The sequence below is a fragment of the Carassius carassius genome, chromosome 14 (genome assembly GCF_963082965.1).
Source record: "Carassius carassius chromosome 14, fCarCar2.1, whole genome shotgun sequence".
NCBI classification, from domain to species: domain Eukaryota; kingdom Metazoa; phylum Chordata; class Actinopteri; order Cypriniformes; family Cyprinidae; genus Carassius; species Carassius carassius.
Window position 1 is genome coordinate 1883993 of NC_081768.1, and position 16697 is coordinate 1900689.

Here is a 16697-nt window from a genome sequence, read left to right on the forward strand (position 1 = left end):
CTTACACAGAATAAGGCACGCAACATATTTCATAACATTCTAAGCAGTGATAAAGTTAATGTCGATTAACGTTGCTTTATTATATACTTTATTATAATAATAACTCAGATAAACCATATATTGTCATTGTCATGTGTTTATTGGTCACGTTGAATTAATGAAAGCAGTTAAATCCTCTGTTTATTCACAACCAACAACAATTTCCTGGGTTTCTTCTGCAAGGCATATTTGGAGTTCATTGCAGGAGCACACTCTGGCCTTCGTATGAAGATTTACTGCTGATCACAGAACCTTTCTTTACTGAAAGATGCACATGATAATCGCAGCTTCTGCCTTATAGCGATTTATTGACTTTGCTATTTAATTTAGATTAATTGTGCAACCCTAACCAGTGTCACTAATTTCCATTGCAACTGAAGACCTCCTACAGGTAGTTTCTAGTTCAATAATGCAGTGCACTCCCTGATTTGCATGAAAGCTTTAACATTAATAATTTTTCATGCAAACCAAGCTCTGTTTGGATCCAAAGTGTTAGTGTGAAAGCCCCTAAAATGGCCTTTGAAATAATCAAAGATTCCAATTTATAACTTCTGATGTCTTCCAATTCAGCCGGGTGATTCGGGAATTGTTCCTGAGTTGTAATGGACTGAACCAAATCACAGAGTTGATCTTCTTGGACTCCACTCGTCCGTGGGCACTGAAAGCATTCGAGACACTTATCTTAAATGCGTGTTTCCATCACACGGAATCTGCTGTGCATGAGCTAGAAAGAGCGGACACTCAGGAGAGAGAAGCTGTTCTGGGGCTTGTAGAGGAACTGAGTTCACGTGGGGCTGGCGAAGGACCTCAGAGCCTCACTAAGTTTTATGAAGGCCTGAAAGAGGCATGCCCTCACCCAAAGGGCAAAAGTGCATTTTCTGCATTAGCACGTAACCGAGGTGAGGTGCATTTGAATACGATCAATCTTTTTCTGTGTGTAGCCTTCTTATGTGTAAGCAAAGAGGCAGACTCTGACAGAGACTCTGCAAATGACTCTGAAGACACCTCAGGCTATGATAGTACAGCTAGTGAACCACTGGGTGGACGACTGCCCTGCCTTTCCCCAGACAGTGTGGCTCTTCCCTCTAAAGAACAGATACAGAGAGCTGCTGATGTTTGGTCAGTATGCCGTTGGGTGTACATGGCCAGTCCTGTATTCCAGAGGCAGTTCTTTAGACTGGGAGGTCTAGACGTCTGTTTGCGTCTAATGACAATGGTGATCCAGAAACTCACGTCTAAAAACAAAGACTGTAAATTTAAGAAAAAGAGAGAGAGTAAGGGCAAAAGCAGTCCATCTCATGTAGACACTACAACTCAAGCTCATGCAGGACAGTTTGACAATATAACGACAGCCGCTGGTACAGAGGAATCCCACCAGCACAACACTTTCAGCCCCTCTCAAGTTGAGAGCAAGTCAAGTGACCCAACACACAGGCTTGAAGAGGAATGGCCACTCCAGAGCATCCGACTGCTGGAGGCACTATTGGCAATCTGCCTCCACAGTGCCAATTCAGCTCTACAGAGACTTGAACCAGACCTATCCTTTCAGGTACAGTGGACACATATACTAGCTCTGTTTCAAACCCTAGTGAGCTGCCTTGTAAGGGGATGGAATGAGTCCCATGTAAACGGGTCACTACTCAAATAAAAATGAAAAGGAGGCTATTGATTTCAGTACTGGTAAGCTAACAACATAGAACCGTAAAGTATGTGAACCATACGTCCTCTTTGTCCTGGAGATGTCCAGGCTGGGATTTCTAAATTGCCTAAAATGTCTTTGTATTTCTGTTGACATGCTCTCTACAGTCCTCATACACATGTGTAGGCTATGTATTTGCATTGCTTTGACTGTTCTCTGTAGATCCCACTTTCTCGCATGCCACAACTGGCTAATTATGTACAATGCCTATATGCTCATGGTCAAACAATTTTTCAGTCACTACCTTCAGGTATGAAAACAATGGTAAAGCAAAGCCAAAACCAGACATTTTAGGCAATTTAGAAATCCCAGCCAGTACATGTCTAGGGAAAAACGAACAAGAGGACGTATGATCACCCTACCTAAAGCCCAATGTATTCTTCAGATTTGATGAGAACGTTTTGTGTATTCATACAGCGAACACATTGTCTATCAAAGTATACTCTATTTGATAGCATGCATAGGGTTGCCAACTGTTCTGTATAATATGGAATCGTCCCATATTTAAGACATCAAAGAAGCTTTCCATATGAAAGCCCTATGGAGCACAGTTTAAGGCATATTCCGTATGACCTCCTAGACCATACAAATAACAAACTCTAGACTGAGAGTTAATTATATTTTTTTGAAATCAAAGTGTTTGATTTTTGAACACAGCCATTCGAAGGAGGCTTTAACCCTCTCAGGCTCAAATTAAGTTTTAGTAACTTAGTAACTTTAGTAACCTTTGGTAAATTTTTTAGTACTCCAGATACATAAAATATGTATCTGGAGTAATAAGGTTTTTAGTTTTTAACTGTTGCAAATCAGCAACGCCTGCCTTGAGAGGGTTAAGACCAAAGTGACGTGACATTCAGCCAAGTATGGTGACCCATACTCAGAATTCGTGCTCTGCATTTAACCCATCCAAAGTGCACACACACAGAGCAGTGAACACACACACACACACACACACACTGTGAACACACACCCGGAGCAGTGGGCAGCCTATTATGCTGCGGCGCCCGGGGAGCAGTTGGGGGTTCGATGCCTTTCAACTTCAGCAAGTCAGTTTGCAAACAACATGATTATTTTTCGTAAGTCCAACATCCAGCCAGGCAAGAAAACATGCATTTTACCTGAGGGAAGATGTGGACTATAAGGGAAGTCATCTTTCTCTTTTGTAGGTAATGTTGTTAAATAGATAAAACATTTTATGTGTATTCTTAACCTTAAATCTCAGTCTTAAAACACAAACTGGCCAATGAAGTGTCAAGCACCAAAAGCAGCCCATATTATTTTTATAAGTTCTCTTTAATTGAAAAATAGCATTTTATACTGTAGTAGGCCTACTGTATACTTACACACACATACACACACATTCAAAGGTTAAAACGTTTGGGATCAGTAAATTGTTTTTTTTTTTTGTTTGTTTGTTAAACAAGTTTCTTATGCTTAATTTATTTTATCAAAACTACAGAAAGATTATTGCAATTTAACATAACAGTTTTCTATTTTAACATAATTGTAAATATAATTTATTTCTGTGATGCAGCACTGGATTTTCAGCATCATTACTCCAGTCTTCAATGTCACATGATCCTACAGGAAATCATATGAAGTATATTAAGATAGGAAACCAATGTTAGAAATTGCAATAATATATTACAGTATTACAATTTTTTCTTTATCTTTTATCGAATAAATACAGCCTTGATGAGCATAAGAGACTCCATTAAAAAACATTTAAAGTTTAAAATATATATAAAACAGGCACGTGTACCTTATTTTTCTAAGAAAAAACACATTTGTCCCTTATTTTCTTTTTCTGAAGTTGGCAACCCTAAGCATGCACAAACACAAACGCTCAACATATTAGATTCTTATGCAGCTCAACGTACAAAATAAAATCTGGCTATGCATGCTTGACCATAAGTGTTAAGACCGAAGTACATTTTAGGATTAACCATAAAAAAACATTTAAAATACAGTAAATTCAGTAATGGTTATCAGTTTTATTGGATTTAAGACAGTGATTTTTCTTCTTTTCTTAGTATGGGAGAAATGTGATGTTGCATCAGGGGCCTTAAATGATACCTGAAAATGTCAGTGTAGGCATGCTAGGTTTTAGAACAGAGCTTTTGGTGGCCGTTTTGAAGTGAGTGACTATGTCCTGTTCTCATTCTCAAATAGTGTAATTTTCCCACACTATGTCCCATAGCTGCAGTCTGTGGAGGAGACGCTTTGTGAGGTCCGGGATCAGCTCTCTCGATCTGGAGTTGTTAATTCTGAACTAGCTGTTCCCCTGTTTGATTCCTTACTCCGTGTGGCACTGGCGGAGATGTTCTGCAGTCCAGATGTCATCGAGGAGAAACCTGACAAGGTAATTTAGTTGCTTGTGTAAAAAGTCTTCAGTGTTCCCATCCTGTACAGCCCTGCTGAGGTTTGAGTCTGATCTTCATCTCACTACCCTTCTCACCCTTATCTCACCCAGCCACGTAGTTCCCTTTCACGGCCTGTTGTCTAAAGCTAAGAAAAGTAGTGAATTCTATAAATAAAATGAACTTTTGGTGACAAAATACAAAATCTATAGGGTGTATTGTGTGCTATATAATTAATTTTCTGTTAGTACGTATGTATAAATATAACTGGCTTTGTAGATTCTCTCTGTTGCATTGAGGGCTTTTCTTGCCAGCAGTATTGTTTGTAGTGAAACACATCACCAAATAATTCCCAAATAAATCTTATCATTTGGACATAGTAAGAATTTGTTTTGCCACTCGTCAGTTATTTAATACGTAAATCTGCTTTCTGAAATAAAATGACCTCTGGCCAACAAGGATAAACAGCCTCTTTGTGTGTTTTTATGTGACTGAGCACCGTGGGGCACAGGGGGGATATATTTTATGTGGAAACAATCAGCTGATGTGGTCCTGTGACCAAAATCATATATTTTTTTTACTTTACCAGCTTTCTGAAATCACAAACTTTGTCTCTCTAACAAAGACAACACCAGAAGCGATGTTATACGGATTGTTTACTTTAATTTTTGTTGCAATGCAACTGGACATTATTCTGAAAAAATCTTATTTTCTAGAAGGTAAGAGGCTGCTGTCTGCTTTGCTTGAATCTACTTTGCTATTGTTGTTCTGATATGTTGTGATGTTGAAGAAACAAAAGCTCTAAAATTTTGAAGTGGTTTCTTTGTGTGCATGTGTATGAGAGAGTTTGATGCTTGAACACACAGTCCATACATTTTTTTACATTTGTTTATAAATAAACCAATAATTTGTTAGATGGACAATATTTAGCCGAGATGCAACTATTTGAAAATCTGGAATCCATGGTGCAAAAAAAAAAAATGTAATATGGAAAAAAAAAAAAGCTTTTAAAGTTATCCAAATGAGGTTCATCATTTGATCATTAATATTTTGTTATTTAATTGGATTATATAATGTTACATAATGCACATAATATTATTAATATTATTGATAATATTGTTTTATTTTTTGTTAAATTTCTTAATTGATTTATCTTTATATTATTTTAATTAAAATTCCAAACCTCTTTCTATTATTAATTGCAACAACAATACAATCAAGTGTGTGTGTGTGTGTGTGTGTGTGTGTGTGTACCATTGTATACTTAATTGTGGAAATGTTTTAATTATTTATTCATTATAATGGTAATAAAGTATATATAATCATATTATTAAATATTTATAATTTTTTTAAATAAAATGTTAAAACTGTTTTATTTAAAAAATAAATTTTTCATAAGTGACACTGGACCACAAAACCAGTCTTAATTGTAAATTTTTCAAAATTGAGATTTAAACACCATCTCAAAGCTGAATAAATCATCTCTCCATTGATATCTGGTTTGTTAGGAGGACAGTATTTGTCTGAGATACAACTATTTGAAAATTTGGAATCTGAGGGTGCAAAAAAATCTAAATATTGAGAAAATCATCTTTGAATTTGTCCAAATGAAGTTCTAAAGTTATTAATCAAAAATTAAGTTTTGATATATTAACAGTAGGAAATTTACAAAATATCTTCATAGAACATTATCTTTACTTAATAACCTAATGATTTTTGTCATGAAAAAAAAAAATCTATAATTTTGACCAATACAATTTTTTTTATTTTGGCTGTTGTTACAAATATACCCCAGAGACTTAAGACACATTCACACATTAAATATTTAATGATACATTTTATGTTATTTTTAGGTATATATTATTAGCATTACTGTCTATTATTATTATTATTATTATTATTATTAAAGGGGTATATTTATATGAATAAATTCTAATATTTTATTATATTTTAAGAAGTTAAATCTATTTGATTAATTCTTAATTTGTCTTTTTGTTATTTAATTTTCTAATCCATCCCTCTGCGCAGAAGTGTCAGGTCAGTGGTGAGGTGGCACCACCAGCAGGTGATCTGTCAGAGGAGGTGGATGAAGCTCAGGTGAGTGGTGCTCCACCCTTGGGTGAAGAGGAAGGCTATGAGGCAGACAGTGAGAGTAACCCTGAGGACTCCACCCGTCAGGAGGAAGGTAGTACCACCCATTCATTCTGACATGAGCGTCTGCATTGTGCTGGTCACTTGTGTTTAACTGTAGAGTGTATGTGCATATTATCTACAGCCAAAAGTATCTTGTGTAGTTTGTTAGTTTTAAAGGCTTGTCATTGTAATGTTAACATCCTGAAATGAAAGTGCAAAGTAATTATCATCACAGTTAGCTAGGCTGAAAAGTGCATAGTAACTGATATCTGGGGGAATTTGTAGAATGATCTAGAAAGTGGTAGTCGGTCTGAGCCGGTTAGTGTCAGGTAGAGCAAGTGAACGTCTGGTCAAGCGTTACGTGATCCTGTTCTCTAGTCACATGCAGCACTGGCTCTCTGGCGCTGAGAATAGTGTCATTGTTTTCTTCTGCTATGATTTAAGTCCGCCATGTCTTGTGACTGCAGCTTTTGACCAGTCTATTACATACACAGATTTGTGCTTTATTTTGTAAGATCACTCTCTTTTGCACGAGGACCTGTAGTTGATCTAATTTATAATGGAGGGAACTGAAGGCAAAGCTTGAAATAGCAAGAGTCCCGTGTTTGTGTTTGCAGTCTGAGTGTGAAAGTGAAAAACAACTGTGGTCTAGCTAGTGGAGTTTGATTTCAGCATCTGATGAATCATTTCTGTTAATATACTGATGTGACAATACTGTTATTTCATTCATTTAGACTAGGGCTGGTCCGAATATCATTTTTTGAGCTTCAAAGCTTTGGTAGTAATCAACACCAGGTTACGAGCGATACTTTAATATAGACAAATTATTATTAGGCTGGGCTGCTGCATGTTTTTTTATGACTGCCGTATTCGCAAGTATTTTCTGCTGTTGTGGTAAACCAGTTTCAAATCGCATATCTGGCACACTGTCTTTGTTTGTTCTCACTCAATTTAAAGTGCTCCCATACAGCTGAGGTCTTCTGCTTTTTCATCATCTGTTCCAGATTAACTGAATTATGACGTCCACTCATGGGAGGTGTAAGGGAAACAGGTCAATTTAGCTCAAAGGGAATCATGATCATAAGATTTTAAAAGGAATTTGAACAGAATCACTGTTTCACGGCTGATCACTGAGATGCCCTGCGATTCACTGAACGAGCCGTTTAACATCAAATCTGCGCTGGATATTAATATCCAAAGTATAGTGAAAACACTATCAATTAGCACAGTAACAAGATCGGCAGTTTAAGACATTAACTTGTAAGCACAAAACACAAGATACTTCTCTTTTCAATATGAATAAGGCTTTATTAGATAAATCTAAGACATATAAACTAATCTAACACATAAACGCACACACTCACACATTCACACAAGTTGCAGAAAGATCGAAAGTTAGGGAAAGATGAGTTTAAGAGAATGGAAATGTGGAATCCCAAGTTTACACCAATACGTTAAATTGCATAGACATGAACAACCATCAATCACTTAATTAACCCTCGCATTGAGTTCCTCAATGAGGTTAGAATTTTATTAGATACACCAGCACAAATGTCTGGAGGTACATTGCCTGTGTTAAGTTTTCGTTGAAAGGGGGTTTCCCGATGTCGATGATTGGATGGAAGTTCAGTAGTCGTTGAAGTGACGTCTTGGGAAGCCCGTGGTTGGGCGTTGGCTGAAGATGCAGAGTTGTGTGGCTGGTTGAAGTTGAAACGGGCACTCGAGGTCAGACACGGCGTTACAAAACTTAACTCAGAACACGAAACTCTCAAACGGAAAAGAAAAGAAGTAAAGTTTGACGAGACTAGGTGGTGTTTCTTCTCATCGTGGCTAAGTAGCAGCAGGCGTGCAGGCCGAAGCACGCTGGAACCGCGCTCAAAGAACAGTGATGACTAACAGCATGGCTAAAGGCTAAAGCTAAGAAGCAAAGCTAAAAGCTAAAACTAATAGCAGAAGCATAGCTAAAAACTAAAAGCAAGATTTTATGGTGTCCTAAGTATTTAAACTGGCCTGTTGGCCACACCTCAAATGTTGTCTTGACCAATCAGATATTGTCTTGCCTCGGGGTATCATAAATCATATGTTATCTTATCAAGCATGTGGTCCGAATTTTCCCGCTCTTGCAGGGTCTAACAGGAACAGGAACTGTTTCAAGCTAGCAGTTTCCATCAAAAACATACCAAACATGATAATGAATCCTTAAGCTATCCCATAGTTATTAAAAGACATACACAATAAGTGATTATAAACATGATAGTCAAATGTGTGGGTTACATATAAATGAATATGGAGTGAAGCGATGGACTGATATTCATTTATACGTCTTTTTGAGTTCATTTTGGTCCATATACATGTAGAGAAGACATTTTTCTGTGCCATTATCTGACAAAGATTTCTGTGGAGACCAGAGGTTCAAACCCCCCCCCCCCTCCCCCCTCCCCTTAGGAATTTCAGTCTGGTTCTCCTAGGTGGGGGAAGTGTTTAAGGATATTCTGTATAACTCTCATGGGTTTACATGTGATGTCCGGCGTTGCATCGCAATTTGACAATCTCTTCTCCGAATTGAAATTGTCAATAATTGTCCTAGTGGTGTTAATGTTGAAAGCTGTTCTGTGAAAGAGCTGGTTGGTTGGTTAACTTGTTTCTGACTTGTGGCACTGGAACTGATTTATGACCTCCGGTTGCCTTCCTGAGGAATTTGGCTCATGTTTCAACCACAGTCCTGATCGACTCTTTTAATTTGTCTGATTCGGGTCAGATCGGCTACAGAGGTTCATAAGCCGCTTTCCACTATTGGGCTGAACGGCTCTCTTTGCTTAACCATTTTATTCCGTGCCAATCTAGGCCAGTCAGCATGGATACGGTTTGTAATTGTGCTGAACCGTACCAGGCTCATGTGGATATACAGCTGTAACCATATCTGACAGGTCTTAGAACCGTTCGGCCCAATAGTAAAAAATAGGGCTGCAACTAACGATTATTTTGATAATCGATTAATCTGTCGATTATTTTTACGATTAATCGATTAATCGGTTTATGTACTTATATTTTAGTTTTTTCCATTTTTCCCCCCAAAGTAAATTATTAATAAAGGGTCTTTATCATTCAGCATAGATTTTTAAGAGATTTTAATAATTTTGCATTGTCATATCCTCATCACAAATATACCTGGAGTTGTTTTATTATGTGTTAGTAATCCCTTGTCAAACTCTTCTGCAATCAAAACACTGACCCATACTCTAGCAAATTTCACAAGGAGATTTAAAATAATGTTTTCGCCATGGCAGTCCTTAGAGCTCCTAAAGTAGTTTAACATCCCGAACAAAGCTTAAGGAATCTTTCAGAACATATTTTCACGAAGAATAAGGATAAAACAGAATAAGATTGCAGTGCGTTGTATTTTATTATTTACTGGGAAACAGCTTTATAGCTTATGCTGTGAAATTGTAAACAATCCTTCGAATAAAGTGCCAATGGCATGAAACCTGAATGGAACTCACAATTTAAAGTAAAATCCATCAGAAGGTTGTCCAGAAAAAACGGACACACAAAAAACCTGCTGTGTGAAAAAGAGCAGTGAATACTTAGAAAAAAAAGTGCATTTCAAATATCTTTAAACATTTACCTCTCTCATTCAGTCATAATTAGGCTGCACGACTGAATTATGAACTGGTAAACGGCAAACTGATCACAGAACATGTTTGTAAAGCTTTAAATGTTAACTGTTAAAAAGCAATGTTATCAGCTTTTACAACTAAAAATTTGCAAACAACATTGTACTGGAGAATCTGCACAAATAAAAGGCTTAGGGGCCGTTCACATATCGCGCCTAAAACGCTAGGCGCACCCATAGACTGTGCGCACCGCTTTCTCCTCCTTTCCAAAGCGCTCGTGCAGAAGCGCCCCTGAGGCGTCTGCCTTTGCTAAGCAACCATGACGTGCTCTCTCCTTGAAGACGCGGAAATTTCAGCAAAGGATAAATGGATTTGCAGCTCTAAAAATCGCTTGCAGTAGCTCTGCTACTAAATTTATTTCAAAATGGGAATCCATATACAGCTATGATCAGCTGTTCCTTCATCTTGGCTGAGCTTTTAACGTTGTTACGGGAAAGGATGAAGCTGATTATTTAGTTCTTGTCACATGACCCGCGGTGCGCTTGCTGCATTCTGAAAAGTTGAAATGTTTTTAACTCGATGCGGTGTGCACGCGCCTGGAAAAACGGGTGCGTCGCGACCGCGTCGCTTCCATTATGAGCGCGCATACTGCGCGCCTACATTGGAAATAATGAACAAAAGATACTCCCACATCCTGCTGAATGCTGCAGAGACGCCGTTCGGGAAGCACGTGACATAAAACGAGGCCAGCTATTGGCTATTCGCTACTTCTCCTGTTGTACTGGCTGAGTAAATCCTCCGGTGGCTCATTACTGCCACACTTTGGTCACCGCAGATCTGAAATATGCACGAAATAAGCCGCTTACGGCAAATAAATTATTTAGCAACGAATCGATGACTAAATTAGTTGACAACTATTTTAATAATCGATTTTAATCGATTAAATCGATTCGTTGTTTCAGCTCTAGTAAAAAAGTGGCTGTATTGAAGAGTCAATGAGAACCGTTTTGTGGGTGATGCCAGGTATTAAAAAAAAGAATATTCAAATCTCAAAACTGAAAATATATAAGCATTATAAGCATGTTTATTAAAAACAAGTTTTGTAATAATTATTCTGGACTTTTTGACATTGTTAGGAATTCAGATTCAGACCTTTAAATGTCAACTTTTAGAACCGCTGGTATATCTATTGTTCCATTGCCTTTTTAACATTCTCTTTTTCTGTTTATCAATCGATTGTTTGTTATATCTTTCTGGTATATATCTATCTGTCTATCTTTATAGTTTTCTGTCTGTCAATGTATATTTGTATGGGAGTGCTCTGTGTGTGTGCATGTGCACGTGTGTTTGTGTGTGTGTGAGGCAGAACTTCATTAATGAAAATCACCCAGATCTTGCGTAGGACCTGCAGGGTTGTCCACAGTTAAATCATGTGTGTTTTCCGGTGTGTGGCACCTCCATCAGCTTAATTAATTTCCCTGAGCTGGAGCTCTGAGCGCTGTGAGCAGCCTCTGTACATTCAGCACTTGCTCCTCAGTCCTTCTGTATGCACTCTTGCAGCACCACCAGTTATTATATTATTATCATTGTGTTGTTTATAGTCTGTCTTCCTGTGACAGGGATAAAGGTGGAGGCTAGAGTCTCGTCGGGGGAATGTACGTTAGGAATGGCAGGAGTGCCTCAGGGCTCGGGCAGTGGCCGTCTGCTGTTCCCGGAGATCTGCTCGATGGAGCTACAGCTGTTAGCCAGTGGCTCTCCGGACCTGGAGGTTTTGGGCCACGTTTTGCAGAGTCTGTTAGGAGCCGTGAAAGGCCACCACAACAACGCAGCGCTGCTCTACCAGCAGGTCAGACGTTTATCTCATGCCAAACTGATTTATTTATGTATACGATTACATATTAATGCTAAACATTGACATATCTTATTCCAGAAAACCTTTTTTCTATGTTACCTACCTTCATTTGGTAAACTTTTTGGTAAACATTTTGTCACTAACGGTTTGCTTACATTTACATTTAATCATTTAGCAGACACTTTTATCCAAAGCAACTTACAAATGAGAACAATAGAAGCAGTCAGGTCAACAAGAGATCAACAAAGTTATACAAGTGCCATGACACGTCTCAGTTAGTCTAGTATAGAACGCCTAGCCAGGTGTTTTTTTTGTTTTTTGTTTTAATGAAAAAACAAGAAAAGGAACAGTGCTAGTATTAGTTGGTTAAGTGCTGTCGAAAAAGATGAGTCTTTAGATGTTTCTTGAAAATGAGTAAAGACTGGGAGGTCATTCCACCAGCTCGGCACAGTCCAGGAAAAGGTCCGTGAGAGTAATTTTGAACTTCTTTGGGATGGCACCACAAGGCGTCGTTCACTTGCAGAGCGCAAACTTCTGGAGGGCACATAAGATTTAACCAGTGAGTTTAGGTATGTTGGTGCCGTGCCAGTGGTCGTCTTGTAGGCAAACATCAGTACCTTGAATTTGATGCGAGCGGCTACTGGTAGCCAGTGTAATCTGATGAGGAGAGGAGTAACATGAGCTTTTTTTGGCTCATTGAAGTCAACCCTTGCTGCTGCATTCTGGATCAATTGCAGAGGCTTGACAGTACATGCAGGAAGAGCCAGGAGAGCATTACAATAGTCCAGTCTGGAGAGAACAAGATCTTGGACAAGAAGTTGGGTGGCTTGCTCTGATTGGAAGGGTCTAATCTTCCTAATGTTGTATAAGGCAAACCTGCAGGACCGGGTAGTTGTAGCAATGTGGTCTGTGAAGCTTAACTGATGATCCATCACAACTCCTAGGTTTCTGGCTGTCCTCGAAGGAGTAATGGTTGACGAACCCAGCTGTATAGAGAAGTTGTGATGAAACGATGGGTTAGCTGGAATCACCAGGAGTTCTGTCTTCATAAGGTTAAGCTGAAGGTGATGGTTATTCATACAGCTAGAAATGTCACTAAGACAGGCTGAAATGCGAGCAGCTACCGTTAGGTCATCTGGTTGAAATGCGAAGTAGAGTTAGGTGTCATCAGCGTAGCAGTGATAAGAAAAGCCATGCTTCTGAATGACGGATCCTAATGACATCATGTAGATGGAGAAGAGAAGTGGTCCAAGTACTGAGCCTTGAGGAACCCCAGTAGCAAGGTTTTGTGACTTAGAAACTTCACCCCTCCAAGACACACTGAAGGATCTGTCAGAGGGGTAGGACTTAACCCACAGGAGTGCGGTTCCAGAGATGCCCATCTTTTTGAGGGTGAACAGGAGAATCTGGTGATTAACGGTGTCAAAAGCAGCAGACAGGTCCAGTAAGATGAGTACTGAGGATTTTGAAGCTGCTATTGCTAGTTGGAGGGCTTCAGTAACCGAGAGCAGAGCAGTCTCAGTTGAGTGGCCACTTTTGAAGCCAGATTGGTTGCTGTCCAGGAAGTTGTTCTGTACAAGGAACATAGAAAGCCTGTTGAACACCGCTTGCTCAAGTGTCTTTGCAATGAATGGTAGAAGGGATACTGGTCTGTAGTTTTCAAGAAGCGCTGGATTTAGAGATGGTTTCTTGAGCAGTGGGCTTACCCGAGCCTGCTTGAATGCTGAGGGAAATGTTCCAGAGTGAAGAGAGGAGTTGATAATGTGAGTAAGCGAAGGTATGACTGAAGAAGAGATCGCTTGAAGGAGGTGAGTGGGGATCGGATCAAGTGGACAAGTAGTAGGATGATTGGACAGGAGAAGTTTGGAAACGTCCATCTCTGAGAGTGGGGAGAAGGAGGAGAAAGAGTGTGCGTCGGTAATTGTGAAGTTGTCCTCAGTCTGCGGTGTGGAGAATTGGTCACTGATGGTTCTTGTCTTATTTGTGAAGAAAACTGCAAAGTCGTCCACTGTAAGAGTCGATGGAGGAGGTGGTGGCGGTGGATTAAGAAGAGAAAGTCTTGAAGAGTGTCCGAGCGTCACAACAGCTGTTAATTTTGTTGTGTTTTAGCAGTGAAGATATTTGCAGAGAAGGAAGAGAGGAGAGACTGACAACACTGAGGTCGGTAGAGTTTCTTGATTTCTGCCATTTCCTCTCTGCAGCCCTGAGTTTAGAGCGATGTTCACGGAGAACCTCGGACAGCCAGGGGGCAGATGGGGCAGTGCGTGCTGGTTTAGACAACAGTGGGCAAAAGTTGTGTGAGCGTAGGTTCCGTCTAAAGGTGACCTGCGTTGGAGCGTGAGCTGCTTCCGGAGTAAGTGCTAGGTTAGCAGTAATGAGGAAGTGGTCTGAGGTGTGCAGCGGAGCAACTGAAGAGTTGTCCACAGAGCAACAGCGTGTGTAGATGAGGTCCAGTTGGTTGCCTGAGTCGCTGTGAGTCGCTGTAGTAGACACTTGCTTGAGATCAAATGAGGCGAGCAGAGTTTTGAAGTCAGCAGCCTGGGGTTTATCTAGGTGGATGTTGAAGTCACCAAGCAGTACCAGAGGAGTACCATCTTCAGGAAAGTTTGATAGCAGCACATCCAACTCCTCCAAGAAGTTTCCCAATTGACCTGGGGGACGATAAATTGACCACAAAGTGGATTTTAACAGGGTGGGTTACAGTAATAGCATGTGATTCAAATGAACCATTACCTGTAGGTAATGGCTGAACATCAAATTTCCATTCTTTTGATATAAGGAGACCAGTACCTCCACCCCTCCCAGTGGTACGAGGAGTGTGGGAACAAGTGAAATTAGTGGAGAGGGCTGCAGGGGTGGCAGTGTCTTCAGGTTTGATCCAAGTCTCAGTCAGTGCCATGAGGTTGAGACTGGACTGAGTAGCAATAGAAGAAATCAAGTCTGCTTTGTTAACTGCAGACTGGCAGTTCCAGAGACCAACTGGAATAGAGAGCGTAGTAGTAGAGGTCAGAGGGACAGGCCGTAGGTTTGTCAGACAGGCCTTCCTGCGACGTACATAGCGTGCTCTCCGAGTGTTAGTAGTGATGGTAGAGATCTGAAAGCACATAGTGACTACAAGTGTAAGAAATATTTGAGAACAAGTTATACAAAAAGTGAAGAAAAAGGAGAAAAGCAATACTCAAGTGCCCTGTTGGTGTCCTTGCTCGGTGGAGTCGCGCAGGTAGAGTCGATTGTCTTTACACTCGTTCGTCTTCACATGAGGAGGACTCACACGAGGGCTGCCGTGGTGAAACCTACCGCTTTTGTATTCGCCTTTCAGCACTTATTTACCAGGGTAAGACACACACAATTTAAACCAAAAACTTTCCTAGCAATGACGATCACACAGAAGTCTAATGAGAAAACGAGACAAAACACTTACCAACTGCTGTCCTTCTCTGTAGCTCGACTGTTTCTTCTGCTCTGGAGCACTGGATTAAATCATCTTTACTGTATTTATGAAGAAATGTGACCCATCATGCTCTTTTTCTCTTGTCAGGGTGGTGTGAAAGCTATTCTCACTGGATTTCAGAACATTCTCAGCCAATCAGATGCCTCCTATAAAGGTCTATATTGTTTATACTTAAATTATGCACATTTCCTCTAATTATCATCACTGCAATGTGCCCAGATTTTTTGGTTTAGAATTTTGAGTTTAATCATATTTTGCATTATTCCCAAGGGGTTTCACAAAAAATGCTGCAATACAATGAATAAAAAATAAATAAACAAAATATAATGGAAGGCAGTACAACAAATACAAATTATATATACAGATTTTTAAAATATACAAATATTTCTTTTGATATATAAATATTTTTAGAAATATAAATGCATTTTATAAAAAATATTTATATTTTATAAACAAAGAAGTTAGAAATAAATTCTCTATACATCATTTTAATGATTTTATATATGTAGTTGAGATTATTGGGAAGTTAATGTTTTTAATAAAGGGGCCACATAAATTTAAAAAAATAATAATGAGTTGCACAGATAAAAGATTTATGGTACAATTTATGATAATAATAATAATAATAATAATAATAATACTGCAATATAAAAAAAAGAGAAGAAAAGAAAGGAATTCTCCATTTCAATTCCATGGTGACTACATTTTTTTTAAATTTGCTGATCATGCTGAGTCATGTTAATTAGCCTTAAACACTGGTCTATTTGCTCTATGCAGAATGCCAGACAATACTGATGGAGCTGCTTGTTGCCATGGTGAGTGACAGGATGACATCGGAGGAACTCGCCCTATTGACACGCCTCTTCCTGGAGAAAACTCCGCCCACTGTAAGTGCAACCTCACATAGCATTTAAATGAGGTATTCTGGACCAAAGACCCTTTACCAACCCTTTCCGCTTTCTAGAGTAAAGGAAATGGTTTAAAATTAAACGATGCAAATGCGATCAGTGTGATCAAACACCCTAGAAACAGGTTTATTTTTAACACAGTGTCAGAAAAAGGAAATGCTGATGCAGAATGTGCTTTTACTAATGCAAACCTTAAGTGTGTCAACACTGATATAAATTCATTATCTTTGTCTTTGTTCAAGTTTTTCTTTATGCTCCTCGCCAGTTTTTGATTGCTAGTCTTCCTCTGCTATTGCCTCAATACTATGTGGCTTTGGCATACTGTAGATTGAAGATGGAGAATAAATCTGCATATGAAGTTCTAAAATAATGATCTGAGTGATCACCTAGTCACTTCTCTAGTTGTTTATCCTGCCCCTTTCCTTGTATATTCAACATTTAACATACTGCATTCTGTGTTTCCTTCATTTATGCTCAACTACTGTATATAATCATTGTATTTCCTGGCTCTTTTTTTGGCATCTACTGTATGCCATCCATGGAGTATTGCTCATGGCCCTGTGAAATGTGCTTTTTTACACCATCGTGTTAATAAAGGTCCATAGGGAGTCACAAGTCTCTAACTAAGAAACACACACAGT

At 39.1% G+C, this 16697-nt stretch overlaps 1 protein-coding gene across 5 annotated transcripts in view; it reads left to right on the forward strand.

The window, feature by feature from the left end:
- Nucleotides 1-16697, forward strand: part of lyst (lysosomal trafficking regulator) — a 98258-nt gene that overhangs the window by 39547 nt on the left and 42014 nt on the right. For all 5 annotated transcript variants that reach the window (XM_059565665.1, XM_059565666.1, XM_059565667.1 and 2 more), the window contains 6 exons: nucleotides 610-1588; nucleotides 3939-4100; nucleotides 6127-6283; nucleotides 11465-11691; nucleotides 15236-15302; nucleotides 15926-16035. In XM_059565665.1, coding sequence (XP_059421648.1) covers nucleotides 610-1588; nucleotides 3939-4100; nucleotides 6127-6283; nucleotides 11465-11691; nucleotides 15236-15302; nucleotides 15926-16035 — 1702 coding nt within the window. The remainder of the gene's footprint in view (nucleotides 1-609; nucleotides 1589-3938; nucleotides 4101-6126; nucleotides 6284-11464; nucleotides 11692-15235; nucleotides 15303-15925; nucleotides 16036-16697) is intronic.